This window comes from Rhea americana, unplaced genomic scaffold (genome assembly GCF_003343005.1).
Source record: "Rhea americana isolate MKP2758 unplaced genomic scaffold, rheAme1 scaffold_70, whole genome shotgun sequence".
In the NCBI taxonomy this organism is placed as follows: Eukaryota; Metazoa; Chordata; class Aves; order Rheiformes; family Rheidae; genus Rhea; species Rhea americana.
The window spans coordinates 463,427-486,589 of NW_028186868.1; the positions used below are offsets into that span (position 1 = coordinate 463,427).

Below are 23,163 nucleotides of genomic sequence, written 5' to 3' on the forward strand. Positions count from 1 at the left end.
TAACTCAACAGTTTTTATGTATGTGATGGGGGATCCTTTTCAATCCTTTCAGGTCTCTGCCTCCATTCAAAGGCCTGCAAATATTAAACAATACTGTTTGCAAAGGCTCCCTGCTTTTACTCTGCATCTAAGATTCTGTGGGCACCAAACAAAATCAGTGTTCGCATTCACAACAGTATCATGACACACGTGTGACACAAAAAACAAGGAAATAATATTACTAACCCTTGTCTACCACAGATTTCCAAGGCTCTGTGTAGCATGGGTGAAAAAACATGCTTAGGCTAGAAACAGTCACAATGTAAAGATAACACATCRTCCTTTCTGAGGAAGTGTACCTGTGCAACCACTCCAGTGGACCAGGACTGCTACTTGTAGTTGATTCATATGTCTCCAGGAACTTCACTGATCCTTTGACAGCAACACTGGAAAGAATAATGACTCTGTGCTTGTTAATTCTGGATGAGATGCTTCTGAGTATTGCTGGTTGCCTTTTTGGTCTCAGCTAGTATGCTATGTGAGCTCAGGCTAATCAGTGCACGGTCAATGGCAGCAGTGTTTGCCTTCTGAGAGCACAGCTGAAAAAGCAGATTATCTGGGGATTCTGGCTGTCCCCCTTGCTTCAACTACAGAAACAGTCCCAGACTTTGGAGTGTGAACAATAATCAAGGGTTGCTTCTGTACTCTTGTTTTTAGCTTTGAAGAAGCATCACATTTACAATGCATTTTGCCTTTGCCCACCACAGTTCCTGCTGCTTCTGAAACTTTTGTATTTGGTTTTTAGAAAGGGCTCTCTCTTTCCTTCTTCTTCTTCTTTTTTTTTTTTAATAGTTAACTTGGCTATAAAAAATACCCAAGAAATAACTACTGAAGAGCTACCTTTATTTTTCTACTTTTATAGGAAGACTTTGCAATACTTTCTATCCCATAGCAAGTTACACAGAGTTTACAACAAGGAGTATCTTGTTCACAGACAGAAAGAGTGAGAGACAGTGCAATCTGCCATTTGATTTCTCTTTTTTAAATGAAAACACTTTCTCATAATTGGAAACWATAGCAATATTGCCAAGCCAAACATGAATTTATCTTCACTGTTTGTATTACAGCAGAGACAAAGAGCTGCAAAAGAGCTGCAATTATGAATTAGGACTAGGTGTTGCACAAGTCCAGGATGAAAAGATCTTGCATCCTAAATAGGAGAATGCATATTGAATGCACTTTAAAAATAGAAAGGATTGCCATTTGTCACCTTAAGGAGCCACTTGGTCTGCTGATAGTACAGTATAGCATTCAGCTTTTGTCAGAGATCTGGAGGAAGTGAAGAGCACCCATGGGCCATCTTCTATAAAATCCTTACCACTCCTGACATGCATGATTTATTCCAAAGATAAAATATCATGAAAGAAATTTGAGCTCTACAGAACATAATCAGCTGCTCTCTGCATTAGCAGCAGTAAAAGAAAATTTCTATTAAAAGCAAAGAAACTGACCCAGCTTTCTGGTAAACTAGTAATATTTGACAAATTTTCCATCTTTCCTGCTCTAGCACATTGCACCGAAGTATACAGTTAATCTGCCATGTACAGGGTGTGCACAAGAGGAAAATACTATCTCTACCGCTCCTTCATTCTCTTGGCTTTGACTGGCAGCCCGCAGAAGTGAATATATCAGTGCATCCGCACGTTAGAGAAAACCTCTCTCTCTTCTGTCATTAGTGGTACATATCTCAGCTGGGCAGCCTCCACATGGAGAAGGAGGCAGGTCCTTGTGGGCCAGGCAAACAGCCACTGCAGGAGTATCTGTGCCCTGGAAGAAATGCATTTGGAGACTTCTAAAAATGAATCCACAACACAGCTAGAGTGGCTGCCAGAAAATGGAAGTTCAGACACGCGTATATACACCCACATGCACGTGCACACACACATGGGCATGCATGCAAACACACAGCGAAAGGGAGCGGGACCACAGGACAGGGAATGGCAGAACTCCATGTAACAGCAGAGCAGCTGGTTCCAGCACCCTGACCTCATCCAGGAGGAAAACATCCCACCACTGGCAGTTTCCTTGCCCAAAGCACTATTAAGTCAAATCATGCTCTTGCTGTACTGAATTTCTCAGCAGATCAAACAGGATTTAGAACTGTGAATTGTTAACCCCCATCATCTGCAAAAGCACTCGGCTTTCTAGCCTAATGCTTCAGGTTTAAACCACTTCTTTGAGATGTGATCACACATAGCTAAGGCTCCCATTAACATCAAACGCTAAAAACATTGCTTTTTGGACCAGACAGAACAACAAAGCCYTTACCTAGTTGCATTTGCTAAGTATCTCATATCACTTTTCAGAGTCATTGGTGTGTTTTGGCCAAATTCTAGGCCCTTTCAAGTGCTCTCAGTGTTGTATGCTGTCTTGTACAAAATGCATGTGCCCCAGGCAAACTAAGGCTGTACCATGTTTCACAGAAAAAAGCCACTATGGATATTTTAACAGGGAAAAAATTGCACTGCTGTTTTCCCACTTTATAGCTAAAGCTAAGTGAACATAGTGTCTCCAACAGTCTTGGAAGTGAAGGAAGAGAAGAAATATGATTAATACTGAATGAAATCCTCCTAAAAGCATGTAAAATAGTTCTTTGTATAATAATATTGTCATAATTTAGGTCTGATTATGTACTGACCTGACGGGATTACCATGTTTCACTGCAGGGAGGAAATTATCAACCCCCCCCCCCTTTTTTTTAATTAAAATAAAACAATTTTTACTTCTGGTAGTACCTGACAATATTAAGCCTTAAAGATGTATTTGTCTAAAAAATGTTTCTAGTGAAATAATAACAATCTAATACTGAATTTTACAAATTTGGGGTTTCCTTAGCCCTACTTTTTTGCAAATAATTACTTTTTTAAAATATTCTGCAAATGTCACGTCATTTCATACTTTTCAGTAGGCTGAAGATGGTTTACTGAGGCTCACATTCAGTGGGATATTTCTGTAGCTAGCTGAGGGAAATATAAGGAAAAGAGACTGACTAGCTTTTGGACTTAAACTTCATTATCCAGAGTGAATACTTCAAATTTGACCTCAGGAATCTGCAGACTAAATTGCAAAGTTTTGTCTGTTTCAGGGGGCAGGTTTAGCTCAGTTGGCTGCTAATGCCAAGGTCACRGGTTCAATCCCCATATGGGCTATGCTGAGGGTTGGACTAGATGATCTCCAGAGGCCCCTTCCAACCTTACCATTCTATGATTCTATTTTATGCAAGAAGACCAAAACCATCTAATATGGTGGTAACTGACAATAAATAATTATGAATTAACTTTTATTATACAGAAGTGACATTTTTAGATTTCAGGAATTCTATGTGATTAGCCAGCTTTAATTTGGAAAACTTACAAGTGAAATTTATGTTTTCATAGATCTATCATTAAAACATACATTTTAGTTATTTGACTATGTCTATCCAGGACTGAATATTTCTGTGACTTGGGGGAAAAAGTTCCATTCTGGGGAAAAGGGTGGCACATTTGTGTTAAGTAGAGTGCGTGTGTGTATAAAACTAAAAGGTGCTTGGAAGCAGCAAGAAGATTTTGAGAAATAGAAATATTCCTTAACATACAGGAATAGGGATAAAAAGGAGGTAAGACTGTCAGAGGTATTCAGTGAATTACATTTATCACATAGCTCTTCAATCTGTTTTATGTATATTACCATTATATCAGTCTGTATTTTTGTCCTGCATATGTAAAGCAACTTGAAATCTAGTCCTGAATGAAAGGTGATACAGAAATGTAAAGGATTAGTATCATTACAAAAATAGACATAAGGAATATGGAAAACATTCCCCACCAGGTTATAAATATGCTAATGCAAGTCAAATCTGGGACCTTAATTACTTTACCAGAGTTCCTATAAATGCATAGAATTTAACCTCAGAATGTCCTGCCTAGTCCTGTATAAAAAAAAAAAAAAAAAAAAAAAATCCTCAGTTGTATTTCTCAGGGTTTGAGCCAGATTACTTTCATATGAAAGTCAACAACCTTGCCTCAGTGTTGCCTAGTTAGACTGGTTCCCTTGCTCCTAAAGTTCAGAGAGGTTAGAAGTGGGCTTCCATTCAGAAGAGTAACTGGAATAAAATATTGCACAATCCTCMACAAAATGATACCTCTTGCAAACAGCTCCAGGCCATACCATCTAGATTTAGTAACATGGAAATGTTCCAGTAATGTACTATTTTAAATAATAAGCAAAATAAAATTGCAGCCTCATGTTGTACCGTAGCTCTGAAGCTGACTTAAAGAACCCCCTCGAGCTCTTTGTGGCAAGGAGGAATGTGACTGCACATCAGCCCTTGAGAGAGCAGATGGAGGGTAGGGGGTGGAAATCAGACCTACAGCAGAGTCCTTCCTATCCTGACCGCTCAGGGGAACACAAAAAGCAATGTCCCARAGCAATAGCATTTCACTAACTAATGCTTCTTCTCTTGGGGAATCGCTTTGAATATCCCTATTTCATTAGCAGGAGGTGGTGCAGAAAGGAGAACAGCCTCTGAGATGCCTGGAGGCAAGTATTATATGAGACTGTACTTCTTTCAATAGAAACAGAGCCTCAATGGTTGTGCATCTGCAATTATTAAACTGCTAGTGCTTTGCCAAACCAGGTGTCCCCTGAAAATAGACCTTTGGTTCCATTCATCAACTTTTAGCCCTAAAAGAAAGGGAGGAGCTCACAAAAGTTTTTTAAAACCCTTCTCCCTTCCTGCCCCAAAGTTTCCCACTTTGTGTGCATTCAGGCCAAGAAAATCCTTCCAGCTCTGTAGGGTGGGATCTATGACCCTCATAAATGACTTCACCACGAGTATTTGCTTTATTCCCCCTCCCCCCMAAAAAAATGCCCACCATGACAGACCCAATACAAGCTCCTTCAGGAGAAGAGACAGAGAAGTTTCTATTGATGGTGTGTGATCCTGCCACTAATAATGCCTCAGGGACGGTTTTACAGTAATCAGAGCAGGTATGGTCTTGTGGTTGTTACGAGAAGGGAACAAAGGAGATCTGTTCCCATGGACTCACCATCTGACCTCAGATACTGAGGGCATATCTGCAACACATCTGAGACGGTTCTGGAGTAGGCAGCCACAGCAAGCAAGGTGGTGATAGCACCATGATCAAACTAATCTAACCCTGGGAAGAAATAAGGCTTAGTATACCATATCCCAGGGCTGGAGTTAATATTTTTGTGGTGTTGGTGGTGAAGTGTCAGTGTATTTGAAGCTACCTTTTGTACTGATCCAAACCATAGATTTACCTCTTGATACCTCTCTCTCCTCTCTGTAGAATGGGGATACTGTTTCCTCYTTTTTGCTATTGTGTCTGACCCATCTAACCTACGATTTGAACCTTGTTTTCTGAGATGTCGAAAGGAATACTTTCTATCAAGTGTTTATGCACCATCTTTAGTATCCTGATTCCCCCTAGGGTTTCTTGAGTAGTCCTGCAGAATAAATATTAACTACCAGTCTGTTTGTCTCTCTGGGCCGTAGCAGATATGGACAAAAAAAACCCAGTAGCCTGTAAACTCCAGCACTTATGGAGTAACTTTCCTTTCCTTAGCACCTGGGCAGTCAGGACATGACCATCTCAAAAGTCCTTACTATTTGTAGCTGGGAATTGCTAAACTGGAGAGAAAGGGTGAAGGGGTTGAGGGCCAGGTCATGAAAGGGAAAAACCTTCCTTGTTTTTACCCCCAAAGAAAGAAGGGCACAAATACATGTCTTCTCCCTCCTCCCTTCCCTACTGTCTTTATAGCGTGTTGGGGGCTGGGGGATCAGGGCATTCCAGAGGCTGCTCGCTAGTATCCTGGAAACTGCCTCCTTTTTCCCAGTCCCAGCCCCTTTTATGAGGGAGACAATGCGAACATACAGTGAGTGCCTTGTGCATCACTTGGGCCCCCAGGCTCTTTGACAAAGGGATTACTTACAGTGGCTAATCCCCCCCTCCATGAGGTCCCCTACACCCAATCCAGGGGGCTTCAGCCTGGCATTTTCTAGGCTGATCCAGAAAGTAACTGCATGCCTTATTTTCCCAAGAGGCTTGAGAGAAATATTCGTAATTCGATTTCAGGGAAATAATTCAGATGATTCCACAATTTATCCATTGATCCCTTTTGGTTTATTTACTCATTTCATTCGTTCATCACTTCTCTACCTCTTTCTTCCTTCCACCTGCTCTGTTGCTCACCTCTCCCCATGAGTCTTGCACGTTCCCCTCCTCAGCATGTTTTTTCTGGCACCTCCACAGGGTGGGAAAGGCTGCCTGAAATTCCAGATAAGAAGTGGGCACTTTCCAAAGTATGTTTTTTTCGGTTGTCGTGTCTTGATCCCAAGGCACTAACATGGTCAGAGGACTTGGAGGAATGTGCCAATATGACATCCCAGTGTGCCTCTTCTGCATGCTCGCCTTGACAATAAGCCTGTTTTGGAGGGGCAAGTATAGTGCTTTTGTAGCTCAAACAGTCAAACAGTGATGTCCCACTGTGGTGGAGGTTAGGGTCAGGCTTCCTGCTGCCTTTCTTCTTTACCCCACTGAAAGACCAACATCTCTAACTTGTCTGTTAGATGGTAAGAACAACATAGATGCTATTCCATGAGGCAATCGCTCTGAATTAAGCAGTCAAATAAGAACAATGGGTTGGGATCCTCCCTCTATTTCCACCTGGGGAAAGAAAGCTTGGTTTTCAATGAAGTAAAGTACCAACCTAGGAATGTCTCAGACAAGCTGATAATGTGTCCGCATTTAGTCATGTGGACTACTGTGGACCCCCCAACCTTTGAGCATCCAAGCTGAGACACAGTGGCCCACCCAGTTGTGAGCTGCTGACAGGGCAGCTGCCATGTGACAACAGCTATCCTGTGGAAAGCTGAGATAACGGCTGCTGGATTACTCCAAAACACGCTAGCAACAATTGCTGCATCAGCTGCACTGAGTTCTCCTACAGGAAGTTTTAAGCTGTATTTCCTTGGTCTCTTCCTATCCTAGAAAATTACTTAATATATAAGCCATTTCACAGGATATCCTGAAGAAAGTCCCTTGGATTTTGTACAGAATGTTGACCTGTCTTTAGAGCTGCAAAATGTGTCATAACTTTTGCTTCAATCAGCTAACGGACCCACAGAAACCGCTTTAAGCTTTTGAATCATTGACTTCCTCCCATCCCTCATGATTCACTTCACAATCTCTTATCCCCCCTTTTTTCCTGATGCTAAGATACTGCAGCTGGCATTCTGTACCCTTTCTTACATGGGGTCCTGGCCGGTGGCGCTGCACCTGAGGATGAGCTCCTTGGGCTTCTTTTCCAGCTACTGCTTAATACCCAGGTGTCTTTTTCTACTCCTCTCCTGTGCAGAGCAATCTGCAGCCTGGTAGAAGTTATACAGTTCTCCACCACATCTCCAAGTCTCTGTATCCCACAGACCTTGAGGAAAAGACTGAGGCAGTCCTCTGAAGCATCTTTGATATGCTCCTTTGCACTGAGAGGAAAAAAAGCAGGGTGGGGAGAGAGAGCAAATTACTCCAGGGGAGACTGTGCAATCTCTGTGCAAATCACACATCCTGGAGTCCTATACTAAGCATATGCATTGGCTGAGGGACAGAGCATTTATTGCACCTATGTTTGTTCTAAGGCAGAAAGAGAACAAGGTAGATGTAACCAGTTATGTATTGTACTTCCATTGGCAGAGAGAAATTGCAAGCTGTAATGTCATTTATAGTGACTTTTCTGTACTCCCCCAGCAAAAGTAACTCATGAATTTTGGCCCTTTGCCATTGCCCCTGGAAGCCTCTACTCCACAGGAGAGAGTTRCTTCTGTTGTGCCATGCTTCCCAGTGACTCAGAAGCAACCTGGCACTGCAGGTTAGCCCCAACTTGTGTACTCCTGGCCCATTGACCCTGCACAGCCTCCTCCAAGCTCCGGTGAAGCAGGTGAAGCAGTGGTTTTGAAGGGGGACTTAGTGCCCTATCAGAATTGAATCTTTATGTATGCAAAATATGGGCATTAGTGCAAGGGTGCAGGGGAGCATGGGGATCCAGGCAGCCCATGCATAAGCCTATACAAGCCACCCTAATTGCATGTCTGTGACACCTGAGGGATAAATTGGGCTGTGTGTCTAACATCACTCCTGTCATCCCTTATGCAGATATGTGCTTCACAGGTGTGTATAATTAATGTTATACATGAAATTATCCAAGCCAGGAGGCTTTCCATGAAATACCTTTTGTATAGGTGAGTCAAGGTGAATTGGTCAAAAATACCAAGCTTTTTTTCCTCCACTTCTATTAAGGATACACTCTGTATTTGATAGAAAATAGGGTCTATGTTTTCTCCAGCCACACTCATTGAGACAGGCTGGGACTCTTTTATGATAGCTCTGGAAAACAAGCTTTTATTCTTTCCAAATTACTTCATAAAAACAAGCATCAGATTTCCTGTGGCCCTGTAATCATGTCAAGGCTGAAGCAGAAAGCAGAAGTTATATTTTTTGGATGCATCCAGAAAATACATCCCATTCCAGAGCATGCAGCTCCCTTGTCATGAAGAGAGAGGGATTCAGGACAAAGCTTTCTCCCTGAAAGCAGGGGCAAACATTCAGCTGCTTATTATGGCACTACCTCTCCTCCAACCAGTGTGGCAACATTTAAATGCATTTCCTAGTGCTGTAAATCCCACCCAAGAAATTACTCTTAAGCGTAGCTCTGCAATTCTCTTCAGTCAAAATATGTTTATGTGCTAATTTACTGAGATCACAACAACCACACCACCCCATCTACACCCTGCGTAGCCAAATTATAACACTGTGTTCTGAAGGGTTGAACATCTGGCATGTTTTAAAATAAAGAACTTGCCTGGCTAGCAATGGTCAGTGCCACACGCTACGCAGGAGTGGGGGTGGATTAAATTGGCCAATCCCTGGCTTGGTCTTCCCCAGCCTCATGTTGGGAGTGCTGGGGAGGTGGCCTCTGTCTCCTARAGGTGGTGAGCAGCAGTTGGCTATGTTGGGAGATCTAGGGGGACACATTGCTGAGGCTCCTCAGAGAGCTCTTTGGTCTCCTGGGTGAGGCACCTGCCTGCAATACAAACTGCCTAGCTAAACCCCCCAGCAAATCACTTATGGGCAGATGTCTAGAAGAACAGAGCACATAGAGACTCACGTTGTTTTGGGGCAGAGAACATCACAAATGTCTGGTATGCTGTCCCATACCCCAGAAAACGCCTTTTTTTTTTTTTTTTCCCTGCATCCTCATCAGAGCAATGTGCTCTTCCTTTCCTCTATCATATGCTTACTGAGCTCTTTTTGGTACCAGAAGCCATTTCACATGCTGCACAGCACCATGTAAAAGATTCCTCTTGCCACCAAGACATTGTGATGTTTCTGCAGCATCAGCAATGATTCCAACTTCCTTGAAATTTCAGCAGCTCTAGGTGTTTCAACCTCTAGGGTGAGGCTAAAGTTATTTTTCCTTTCAATATGATAGGTTCTACTGCCCAGAGGCTTGGAAACACCAGGTGYGAATTAAAAACATCACTCCATCCATTTCAGAGATGTCTCAGTAAGAAGTGTTTCATTCTTACCTTGGACTGTGACAAAATGATGAGCTGACCAAAACATTTGACTGCAAATTACTTAGCACCTGTAGTCTTCAGAGACACTCAGAGCAGGTTAACCCCTCTGGGAGCTGTCTTTGAAAGAAAGTTATATACTGCGCTATTCAAAGAATGTTATCTGAGAGATGAGGATAAGCCTGCACGGAAACAGGGATAAGAAGCAGAGGTCATGTGATGTCTAACTCGAGATGCTTTACGCTATTCTGATGAACCCTCACACTAAATGTACCCGCTATGTGACTATCTGCAAATACAGCCAGTATTGTAGAGTTTGTAGAGAGGAGATTTTAATTGTATGAAGGTTAATTTCCTGGACTAAGCAGTGGAAGCCTCTTCACTCCATCTGTACTGGATTGAAGACTGCGGTTAATCACACCTCATTACAAGCTGAAGCAAAGCAGCACCAAGAAGTTTGCAACCAGCTGGTCAGCACAGAGGAGAGGCCATAGAGGGAGGAAGTGTGTGTTCATAAATGTGGGTAAGGACTATATATTATAAGTGTGCTGGGAGTAAAAACAAGCTTGTACCAGTGCATACAGCGCCTCAAATTTCAGACCAGTTCCTGTGGGCCCACTTAAAGCTTATTCGAGTTTTTGAGAAGTYGCTGGTTCCAGTAATATTCCCTATGTTTAACAGTGAGGAATGTTGCCAGACCCAGTAATACCTCTAGAAAATGAGTGTGGGTAGCGTTCCTGTTTATTGTTAAAGGCGTGATGTCTCTGCTTGTCTGCCGAGTTGCTTTTTTTCATGCAACACTCATAAACTGAAAGACGCAAAAGATGACCAGAGCTCTGCTTTTTATATTGGACAAGAGTTTTCAAGCCACTTGGTCTGCSTCACACCTGGATGCTACACTGTTATGCACTAACTTTTATTCAGAGGACTAATTAGCACCATGCTGATGGATGGGCTGCCTGCGAAGGGAAGTGTGATGTGGCCCTCAGATACTCTCATTACAACCAATCAGAAAACTTTGACATTTTTTATGTCTTTTTTTTTTAATAAAACGAAGACTTTTGTCTTAGTTTCAAGCCAACATCTCGAAACAAAACAACTGTTTTATTTATATTTCACGTTGCTGGAGGAGGGGAGCCTTCAGCTGAAAACTAGTGTGCATGTTTTCTTAAAACTATGGGGAAATTTTCCTTTCTACTGCCTCTCCTTTTTTTATTGGAACAAATAGACACATAGTAAAAATGTGAGCCAGCTTCTTTTTTGTTAATGCTATAAAATAGGGAGCAAAGCCGGCTTCCCCTCATTTTCCTTTACTTCTTTATTCTGTCCTATCTTTGCCAATTGGAAACAGAATTCAGAGAGTTACTTTGTTTCTGGAAACAGTTTTTGCAGGGCTTAACTGTGTTTTCAATGCTTTCCAAATAGAAGTGCTTTTGGGGACCTAGATGATCTTCCTGAAATTTTCAATACAGAAAAATGAGAGCAAACTGAGAAAATAGTCTGAATTCATGGTTTATGAGCCATTTTTCTGCCTTCTGTGATGTTTGTTTGATGAGGGGAAGAGTTGAGGAGCACAGTCACAGGGAAAATCCAATTGACAATTGCCCTGGTTATTAATTACAATAAAGACTATAAAATGCAAATACAAATAAAAAAGCTAGAATTACTTGCCCGTTTCCTGTATCTTCTTCTCCAGCACTACTGTCAGCCTTCCCCTTTTATAAGTGACCCATCCCTCTGCAAGCATTCTGTTGTGTACCTCTGTAGCAGAAGTAATGGAAGATATAACAGAACAGTCCTTCCCACGATACATTTCAACTCTGAAACAAATGYAGTTTCTCAGTTCAGAAGATAAGATCCTGCATTAATGAATGTGGAGCTACACATGCTGTTTCTCTAAATTAGTATCAGGAGGAGAGAAGGCTTTACAAGCATTTCAACTGTGTTGATAAAGGTTTTTGTTCAGCATCAGAAGAAAAAAGTTTCTGATGCCTTGGCAGAAAATCAAGTTGCTCTCCCTCTTTTTCCAGATTAAGGATTGGATATTAAATGAGATTTAGTAAAATCTCATCATTGATTAGAATTGTTGCTCTGGAAAAGATTAGGAGAACATTTGTTTTTCAGTTTGAAAATAAAATTAAAAAGTCACAAGCCTTGAAGGAACTTTCCAATGTGGTTTTCTTCTGGCTTGGCAGGTTCATCTTGGTGAACAGAAAACTGAAAGAAGATGAGAATTAGGAAAACATGCTGTGACCCGGATAGAAATTCTTCAGCAGAAAGGGAAATGAAGGAGCAAAATAGTACATAATGAAAACAAAAAATCTTTTTTGACCATGTCCATCTGTGTTCTTTCTTCTGCAGGGCCAAATATTTCCAAGGGAAGAAGGTGAATGGAGAATTTGATATCCGAGTGGAACAGGTCAGTGATAACTGAAATCTGTTTTAGGAAATACGTGTGGACAAGGCTGAGGTCTTAACCACAGATTATCTGTGGATATTCTTCTTCAAGAGAAGAAAGGAATTAGGGAGGAATTTTAAGTAATGTCCATTTTATAGAATTATGGAAGCCATAAACAAAAATAGCCTATAAGGCCATCTCTTCCTTCTCACTGCCTTTGTAGAATCAGTTTCTGTTTCACTATGGTCTGGTTGTGGGACCACCATTTCTTCCACTGGAAGACTACTTCACAGGCCCATATATGTGCCTGCAAAAGTGGAAAGCAGTATGCCATAGTGCATGTTGGCAAGGTTATATTCCACATATAGCTTGTATGTGGAATGTAACTATGGACTTATACTGATTCAAAACTAAATCCTTTGACTTCAGTATGCAGAGTAACCACTCATGGCAAAAACTCTGTATCTATGGGAAGACCAAAGAAACGGTAAGGGATCTCATGTCCTATCCTCTACATCCTATGCTGGAGTTGGACTAGTTCCTTGTTTATCTGTTCCTCTGTCAGCATTGGCACCAACCATTTCTTCTATTTGTAAACTCTTCATGATGGGGACTGCTTCCTCCACTCTGTGTTGGTGAAGTTCCTAGCAAAATGAAATGCCAGTATTGACTGAGGCTTTTAGATACTATTGTCACAGTAGAAACAATTGTCAGTCACCATCTGCAGGAGCCTAACTTGAAAGCAGACATAAGATGGGTGAGGTGAAGAGATGAGAAGCTGGTGGTCTTGAAGGAATTGCATGCTTATCTTAAACCCAGCAATGCTAAAAATACCACTTGGATGGGTAAAGAAAGCTGGTCAATGTTGTTTGAACTACCTAGTGTTTCCTGTTTTTATAAAGCTGGGGATTCTGTGTCGTGTGTGTGCATGTGTCTGTGTGTGTGTGTATATAAATATATTAATCCAGTGGTTTTGAAGTCTTTCTCAGAACATACGGTGCTGAACAGATTGTTCCCTATCTTTTCAAAGGAGTGCTGTCTAGTTGCCTAGGACAGTACATGAGAACACGTTCTGTTCAGAGACTGTGTCTGGGRCAGAAAAGTTAGCAGGATGTGTTTGGAATTGTGATACCATGAATCCTTCATCTTCCTCTTTTCATTGGTATCTCACTTGTCAGTACTTACTGATAGTAATAAGAACAATTTTTACTTCCACCTCCTGATCAAAGTCTTTATTTTGCAGGCAAGTAAATGCCCTAAAAGAGAATGGAAGAAAAATTCACACTTCTCAGATAGAAGCATGGAATCATGTAATAATTTAGGGTTGAAGAGTCCTCTGGAAGTCATCAGGTCCAACCTCTGCTTAAAGTAGGGCCATCTTCAAAGCATCCTGTTGAAAACAAAATCCTGTTCTAGGTGACATCTTAATTCTTTTCTAAACCTCCAGTCTCCGCCTTTTCCCTCTTAGTCCTCCCCCTCAAAAGTTCCTCACTTCAGCTTCTTATAAAGGAACTACCTCCAAAGGCATCTGAGTGGAGGAGGGCAGAAATGGGCTCTGGATTTCTGACAGTATTAAAGTCATCGCTAGGTAGCTTATAGTATTCCCCAAAGACTCTTCCAGTGAAACTCTCCCATCCCACCTCTTGAGATCCTTCACATAGGCTGAATGTCCATGGTTGAGAAAAGGCACTAAATTGCTCCAAGCAAAGGCCTGGCTCTGCTGGTAAGGGCCATTGCGATCTCCTCTTGCAGACCCATTTAACTATTCAGTGTGACAACTGGGAGATTGCTTCAGGGGATGAACTGCGTACTCAGTGGGAGAGTCCAGTAACAATAAACAAGGGCGCAAGCTGCTTCCACTTGCCCCCTTCCTGCCCCTCAGATCAAGCAATTGAGCTTCCACGTAGCAGGCTGGTAACTGCTCATGACTCCACCGGATCTTGAACACAGAAGAGATCATCACTTTCTCAGTTAGATCACTGTCTATCAAGGGAAATACAGATGCTCCTTTGTCATGGGCAGTCCTTGAATCTGACCTCAGACCCTTGTGCACATCATTCAGGCCAAGAAAGGGGCACTTCTCTCTTCATACTCCAGCTCTTCGTCCTCTTCTGTTTTTACCCATCCTTTCTTTCTTAGTATTTCTTGATATTTTGTTTTTGTTCATTGCTACTTTCAAGATTACCTACAGACTTCTTCCCCTCCTTGTCATCCTCCTTTTTTGCAGTCCCAGTTTCTAAACTTTTGTGACACATATCACCTGAGGCTGAACACAGACCTTCTGGACCCCAAAAATGAATGTTCTTCCACAATCTCCCTATGGAAAAATGTGAGAAATAGCCGTGATTACCAGCCTGATGCACACTTTTCACTTTGAGTTCCTAGATGACCATTCTTTATAACAACGCTAGAAAAGAATCATGTGAATGGCACATAAACTGTGCCATGCTGCAGTAAGTTCTAATCTTGTTGTTCGGTTCTGAATAAACTTTATATCAGATCAAAGCTTAACTCTTGGGACACCTCAGAAGCCACTTGGTCTGCTCAGTAAGTTCATTTKTTTTTTCAGCTTTCTGTCTGACCATGCTTCAGATATCCACTTGCCTCAACCAGAAGTACAGATTGTTTTAGGAGAAATTTTTATACTTTGTAAGAAAATATAGTTTTGACGTGAAAAGCTAAATAACAAAAAGTTTGAATGACGGAAAGTAGTGAAATGAATATTCAAGTGTTTAACATTCTTTAAAAATTGCATTGTAAAAGAGGAAGTGCCTTAATTTTTCACGGGGTTAATTTTTTGCCTTTCTTTCAGGTTGCTGAGTGGTTGGTTTAAACTGAAAGAAGAGTTTGCTTTCTTGGTTTTGGTCTTCCTCTTTCATCTCCATCTCTGTTATATCTTCATTCTATCTTAGCAAGCCATTTTGGCACTTCTTTTTGGGAGAAGTAGACAAGGAAAATAGGGATTTTTTTWAAAAAAATCATGACATCACTTATTTATAATGCAATGGGAGTATTGAAAGCAGAAGTCTCTCTCTCTCTCTCTCAGCAGCAGCAAGTAATTTATCTAATCCGGTTATACTCCCCTACCAGCTCTCTGAGTTGCCTCTCCTCCTCGGCAGTTATTTGARGAATGCAAGATGTCTATGATCACGGTCTCGCGTGTGCTCTCTCTGTCTAACCTCCAAACAGACAACTCTGGAAACCACTGACTGATTTTGACTGAATTTGACAAACAAACATCTCAAGTTATTAAGTTTCTACATGCTCCTTCAGCAGAGGTGAATTCAGTTCTTTTTAGACATTGGCTAATCCACAGGGAAGAGAGTTAARAGCCATCCAGCTGCCCAGGGAACTGCTTCCATAAGTTCCAGCTTTTATAAAAACATGTTTTCTAGACTTCCGAAAAAAGTTTGCTGGTTGTTTAATATAGAAATGAACCACATTACCCTAATACCACCTCCAAGCCCTTGTTCTTCAGGTAGGTCCATTAATGCTAACATGATGACAACAGATGTCACTGACATTGACTCGTGCCAGTGAACAGGTGAGAAAGTTTTCAGTGACGCTACAATGTATATGTACWCCCCAGCCTCTGCTCTTTCCTATGATTCATTAAAATGAATGTAAGGGCTGAGTTTCTTTCTACCTCTGTTTCTTCTCTTGTGATCTTCCGTGTCATACCCCAAACATGCTTATTAACCACTTTACAGGCTGCAGGATTTGTCATTGTACACTCCTGATTTAAACTCATGCATGCAAGTCCATTGTCCTTCTAAAGGGAGCTGGCTACAGAGCAAGAGGCACAGGAGCTCAGTGCTGGAGTGGYGGAAGCTCCTGGGAGAGAAGATAAAAGGAGAAAAAGGAAGTCATTCTGTAAAGTGAAAGAGGCAGAACCAAATGTCATTAATAGCAACAGAGACTCCAGACTTGGGCTGCAGAAACATAGTGATGTTGAATAACATTTATTATCATCTGTCATAGGGGAGCTGGGGGCATTTACAGTTACAATGCATCCAGAGAAGACTGATGTCAGAAGCATCTCATCATATGAGCTGTTCTGTTTCCCTAATATCTTTCATTTTCACATTAGTCRTATTTCAGCTCATCCAATGTAACATCTCTTTCCAAAGCTTCTTTTAATCTCTCATCTTAGATATTAGAAGAATGACTGAGGAAATTCAGCCAAAGCAGAGGAAACCACTAGCTGGGGGAGTGGTGGGAAGGAGAGAGGGAAGGTTGCCCCTGCATTCAGGTATACAGTGTGTCTTTCTTCTGAAAGGACAATGAATATTTCCATCAGCATTTTTAAATAAATCTAGTGCTGGCATAAATAAGACTGACTGACAGGCTTGAGTCTTGTCTAGGATCTTAAGCCCCAGAGTGAGGTACAGTGCAGACCTATAGCTTTCTTCCTTTGCCCCTTCAGTTTATTTCTGGCTTAATCCTGGAAAAATTTCCCCAGAACAGGGAAGCAAATTCAGTATAAGTCCTTTTAGGGGTCCATTCAGCACAGAAAGTAGGCGTATGATATATTTATAAACATAGAAGTATTTCCGTTTCAGAAAGACACTTAATTTGACTTCACTGCAGTGTAACTTTGCACAAAATATAGCTTATGTGCAAGTGCTTTCCTGAATTGGGGYCTTTCTTTTCCCTTTGGAGGAAGTTTGGATTACATCTCCATTAAGTGGATATTTTTCTATCGAAAATCCTTCTGTAGCAAGGTGACCAATGACAGTTGATGGTAAGACTGGACTAAACACACGTCAAAAAATGAAAATCTATTTGATCTATTCTTATTAAATCTCTGATAGTTCAGATCTTGTTTAGTGTGGGTAAAACCTTAATCTTTTAGAAACAGCTAGTTCCAAAAAATRATATTGCTAGTTTATTTTGAAAAATAATTCATGTCTTCATTGTTCTTATTTACCTTGTATTTTCTGAGACTTTGGGGTATATATTTCCAGTTCTTTTCTCTAGAGATACAAAAGGTAGAATTATTTTTTAAATGAAATGAGAAAGTTTGATTAAATAGCTTAAGCAAGAACCTTAAATGCCATAGGATTTGACAACACTGCTTTTTGTCTCTCCTGAAATTAAGTTTGCTTTTATCTTCTCAGTCCATCTCTTTCCTTCATTGACAACAGGGCAGGAAGCATCAGGAAATATAATATAGTCAGGAGGAGAAGGATTATGCTCTAAGCCTCTTACTAGCAGTCCCTGCTGCACACATGTGCCTCAGAGGTTGCCCACCTGCCTATGTAACTGCAATCCCATAGCCACTGATGTTAGAGGTGAGGAATGTGGCTATATTGCAAAGATGGGCATAACATTTCTGTTCCTGAGGTTTTTGTCCAGCTGAGTTTCTAGGTGGCACAGCAGCCTATGAAACACTGTTATTCCCTGTTTTCCATGACCTGTCTGCTACAATCACAACCTGCTTAAAGACAAAGACTCATTGATCTCCTCATCTGGRGAGTGATAGAAACTTGTGCTCTATCAAACATTTTATTTTGCTAGAGACAGCTGGTAGTAATGCAGCAGCTCATTTTCTACCCTCTCTGCCTTGTCCCAGACAAACCTAAGTCTTGAATGTTGTAAGGATTTCGTATGACTCTCAAAGTTTTCCTTATGGACCACATAGGTCCATATCCCAAGGTTGTGATCTCCTTGAGCTCTGGGCATGCCCTCATGCACATGGAGGGATGCAGTGTGGCCCTGTGTATGGTGGTCTTTTCCAGTCTCATGTCTTGTGCTGACTGAAGAGAGCATAGGAGAGAGAAGAGTACACAGACGTAGCAGGCAAGAGCAAGCAGCCTTTCTCTGAGACAATCTGCTGCTTTTGGGTACWTTTCCTTCAGATTTTCCTTAAAGGGATTTTAATATATACAGAGACATCTTTTCTCAGTCTTGGCATTAGCTAATTAATGTTTTGAGGGGAGAAAAGGGTGAAGGAGAATTGATGAGGCCAAAAGGTTTGTCTAAATTTTGATTCCTGCTGTTTGTCCACCCGTCTGCTTCCCACCATTTCCTGCCTTGAAGAGGTGGGTCTGTCTCTCTGTCAGACATGCATTTTTCTTGTACAGCTCATTCACTTGTTCCCGCTGCCTGGTTTATTTTTCAGGGAATGATTATTCAGTGAAGTCCTATGTACATGCTTCTGGAAAAGTCTTGTGGTATAGATTATGACTCCACTGGCAACACTGTCAGGAAAAAAAGTTCTTGGCACACACAGAAGATAGTTTTAATCCAAATCATGTCTTCCAGCTCCATTGTATTCTCGTCCTAAAGCAGTATTTTCATGTGTAGCCCAAAGTGGTCATTTCAAAAGGTAAAGTCTGATAGGCCTATGTATGGCTGTGTGAATTAGTCTCTCATCAACTAACTGTATAATTTTTGTTCATTATATGTTTTGCTTTTTTCCAACTGAAAGCCAGAAAACATTCCAGAAGAGCAATAGCAGTTCTCATACAAGACAATTTGCTACAATTTGCCACATAAAATCATTCAGAARCCATGAAGGAACCAAGGGTACTAAAAAACAGCAAGAATGATTTAAAAAATCACAAATTCCTAAATAAAATCTTCATTTTTTGTTCTTCATTTAAGCTTATGGAGTTCATGCTTTGAGCTTTTGTCTGGGGTCAAAAGATTTAGAAATTTGCATTTGCTAATGACAGCTCTGATTTTCAGGCAGTCACRCCTGAAAAGAAAATTTATGATAATCTGTGACAATCCCAAATRCCATCAGAACTGATACAGCAAAAGGCACTTACACAGATAAAGATGCATGGACCTTCAGCATCAGCGCTATCTGTAGGCTAGGAGCACATTTCCTAGCTTTGGGACATGTAAAGAGCAGTAGTGGAAGCACTCACTGTAGTCACATAACAACATCCCCCTCCCAGCTGGACCTTTTCAGTCCTTTTCTCCCAGAGAGCAGTCCTGGTACTGGGAACAGGTGGAGAGCAGGGTGCCTCCCCATGTGAATGTGTCTCAGCAAAGACACTAAGGAGAAAGCAAACATGGGGTCTGTAATCTCGAACTCTACATGCGTGTGTATACCAAGCACGTACTGTCCTTAGCCTCACATTTGTTCATATCCATTCGATATGTTCAGTCTTCCCCTGGCCTGGGATTAGGAATTGCTTACTCGCATAGAAATGCTTGTAATGAGTATAGTGAAATGTGCTGTTAGTGGCATGCAGTCCGGTGTCTATCAAAGCCTGTCGTTCTGTATATATTTTGGAAGGCCCACCAAAAACTACAATGTAAAAGCTGAAGTGCAAAATTCATCAAGGAACGTATGTGGTTTGATTAGACATTAATAGTTCCTCCTCCTCAGTGCCCAAACTATGACACAGATCAGCCTGTTACCTTGGCTGGATTTTCTATCACAATGAAGAGATGTAGACATGCAGCAATAACTGGTGAAGACTTTCAGGAGCACGCCAGGGAGAGTGAAGAGCCTTTACCAGAGGCTGGGTTTTTGCAGCACAGTTTGTTGGAAGATGAGACAGAGAGGGAAAGTTGGTGGGGAGTCTTTGAGGAGATAGGCCATCTTCTCAAGGTGAAGATCTGACTGTAAAGTGAATAATGAATTGTGAAAGGATAGCAGTCCTCTTGTTCATACTCTCCTTCATAATCCTGACTCATATTCAATTTACCCAACATCACTTTCTGTGTATTAGTTCATTCCCAGAACTCCAGACTGACAGCCCGAATGGAGGCTGGGATGGGGGTGGGAAAGCCACTGAAAAGCATGATATATGGCAAACCTTGGACCCAGAGGAGAGGTRTGAAAATGTGTATGCATGCAGCAGGATGGGGAATGAGAGGAGGAGCTCAGGCTTTTTAGACACATAGCCTGGGTGTGTAAACTGGCATCTCAGCTCCCTGACACAGGGATGAGTGCAAGAAAAAYGGCATTCCTATGTCTAATGAGCTGTACACCACAACTGGTGGGTAGAGGAGAGCCAAAGGAGATGTGGGGCCTGAGGAGCCCCAGGATAGCCAAAGGCAGAGCAGGACAGCAGCTCCTGAAGACCGTTGCTCCCTTGCAGAAGCCTGGAGTGTGGCACGATCTCAGTGTGACCCRAAGACATTACTCTCAGCAAACATCTCACCCCCTTCCCTACCTCCTACAGCTGAGATTTGGGATTACCCACCAGCCACTGACACCCCTAGTCCCAGCTTTATTGCCAGCCATGCAAAACCTAATGCCTTGTGAGCCACGTGCCRCTCCAGCACCACAGCTGACCCACCACCCGCTGTGTCCATGARGTTAGAGGGACTGGGCAGAGCAACTAACTTAACTCGTGCTTAGGATCCTGATGTGGATACTGTGAATTGCCTTCTGGAAAGCTGCTTGGCTATGGTAGTAGCTCAGTGTTGTAATCTATGTTTCAGAATAACCTCCAAGGAGCCAGTGTATGTGTTACAGCACATGAAGTGTCACACTGAGGAAAGCACAAAGGTTTCCTGGCAGCCTCATGGTTCGGGCTTCATTGCCATTTGCAGTTAAAGCAGTGCTAAAGCYCTTACTGCTATTTAAGTGTTGAGGGGAGGTCTGTATGCAAATATTYACAGAGAAGTCTAGCATAACTTTGTGCTCCCTCCTCCCCTTTTAAGTAATAACCAAGCTGAGCCAGTTCTGGGTAGGTTAGACACAGATGAGAGCTCAGAGAGTTCAGCAGCTCAAAAAGCCCAGCATGCTGATAGCTCTGTAGACAAACCTAGCATCCTACTTACTTTTAAAAAAATAAAATAAAATAAAAAAGACTGTTTTGCATCCCCATTCCTGCATTTCTGTGCCATGTAGAAGATGAGTTGAACCTTGACATCTGCTCAGGGAGCAGACTGGAATGATTTCTTGGATTTTAATTTAATAAGGACTGCTGCCAGATACTAAACATATCACAGAATCACAGAAAGACTCAGGCTGGATGGGATCTCTAAAGAGCATCTTGTCCAACCCCTGCTCAAAACAGGGTCAGCCAGAGAAGATTGCTTAGAGCTATGTCTAGTCAGGTTTTGGATATGTCCAAGGATGAATACTCCACAGCCTCTCTGAGCAACATGTTGCAGTGTTCAACCACCCTCACAGTAATTCTTTTTTTCTTATATTTAAACAGAATTTCCTCTGTTTCAATTTATGCCCATTGCCTCATGTCTTTTCACTGGGCACCATTGAGAAGAGTATGGCTCCGTCTTCTCTACTTCCTTCCACCAGATATTTATACACATTGATAAGATTCCCCCCTCGTATAAAAATAATTAATGGTAGATGCACAAGATGGGGAATGAAAGACAAGTTGATAGCCTGGAGAAAGCAACATAAGGATTACAGTGGATCACAGTCAGAATATGAGTAGAAAAAAAWGTCACATTGCTGCAAACATGACAAAGATCATATTGGAACATTAGAACTGGAACATTGTCTGTAAGGCAAAAGACCTCATCCTTCCATCTTATTAAAAAATGGTCAGTTCTCAGCTGAAAGATCATGGCCAGGGACATCACAAATAAAGCAAGCTGTGGGCCTATCAGAGGTAATCCCAGTGAGAGCATGAATATTGAGCACTTTGCTGATAAGCATCATCTATGAGAAAAACCTATGAGAATGGGGTGTTTTTGTCTAGGGAAAAAAAAGAAAGAAAGAGGAGTAAATCCTCAAGGATAGGACATGTTCTGTAGGAGGAAGCAATGGACAAAAAAATATTAAGCTTAAAAATTAAGATGAGAGATAAAGGAAATTAAGATGAGAGACTGAGATTGGACTTTGGGAGAACTTTCCAAGGTTGTTAAGACATGACATAGATTGCCTGGGGAGATTCTTCATCTTGGAAGATATAAGAAGATATGTAGCATCTCTACAGAATGACAGAGGTAGAATTGATCCTGCTGTATCTGGTCTATCTGATCCCTTGAAGTCTTTCCAACCCAATTTTCTATTATTTCATGAAAAATGGTTTAAATACAGCCTGAATCTGTGTCTCRTGTGGCTGTCAAGCCAGCCATTTCTTCTACTGCATGTTTTAAAATTATAAATTTATCTTTATTTTATTCTCATCAAACATAAACAAAATGTTCTCTGGCACCTATAGAACACTGATGGGAGAAACTGAAAATAGGTTAAGATTTAGTTCAAATCATCTGGAGAGATCCATGAATTTGAATATGTGAAATAGGCATTTTTTTTGAACAGAATTATCCTTTAAATATCTGTGGACATCCTCTCAAATCTGAGCCTTCCAAAGATAAAAAATACTCCAAGTCTCACAGACTGTTTCATTACTCTTGAAAGTGGATTGTGTCATGTTTGTCACACRTGGTTCACAGTTACCCTAATTGTTTTTGCAGCCTTTGGCACTATTGCATAGTGAGTCTAAAGCACCATCACATTAACGTAATGCCTTCTTACATTTGATGTATCCTAATGCAAATAACTCTGCAAGGCGATGGGGAGCTAGGTTCTCCTGTTTTATGCATAGTTACCTGTCATTCCATCTGCATGGGCTGCTTTCAAAGACCTCTTTGTCTGCAAGGTAAACTCAGGCTGGAGATGATCTCAGACCTGAAATTCCAGCCAAGGGAAGTCATCAGGCTACAAAACCCACAAAGTTAAAAATACAGGGAGCACTGGAAAATCAACAGGAAACAATTTCTGCTGACTGAAGTTTTCAGTCTTCTTCCAAACGCCAGCCGGCAGCAGTCTGTCAGATGGGACAAAGCAGCTACATGAAAGAAGCAATGGTTCTTAACTCCGTTTAAGAAGAAGCTAACACCAGGAAAAGATTAGAATTGTGTTTCTGGGATGGGATATTGTCCTGGCTTTACTCAGTCTCACAGACCTTCTCTCTACCTCTCGTTCCTTGCCAGGGTGCCCTGGACAATGGTTGCCAAAGGGGATTTCTCCCTTTCTTCTGGCTCTTGATATTAGCAGGCCTGAAATTGGTCCTGGCAGTTTGGTATGAAGGACTTACCACTCACAGGATTCCCAGGCCTGTTTGGATGTCAGGTATTAGAACACAGCTTTGTTTGGTCAGACTGCCTTGAGGCAATGCCTGTCAGACTAACTTAGTTAAGACTGTAGCTGCCAGATATCAAATGAAGTTTGCCCAGTTTCATCCCAGCAAAGCAAAGCACTAAG

At 41.6% G+C, this 23,163-nt stretch overlaps 1 protein-coding gene across 2 annotated transcripts in view; it reads left to right on the forward strand.

Annotated features, from left to right (window-relative positions):
* SYN3 (synapsin III) overlaps positions 1-23,163 on the forward strand; it is a 183,467-nt gene that overhangs the window by 2,238 nt on the left and 158,066 nt on the right. For both annotated transcript variants that reach the window (XM_085321673.1, XM_085321672.1), the window contains exon 2: positions 11,975-12,032. In XM_085321673.1, the coding sequence (XP_085177799.1) occupies positions 11,975-12,032 (58 nt within the window). The remainder of the gene's footprint in view (positions 1-11,974; positions 12,033-23,163) is intronic.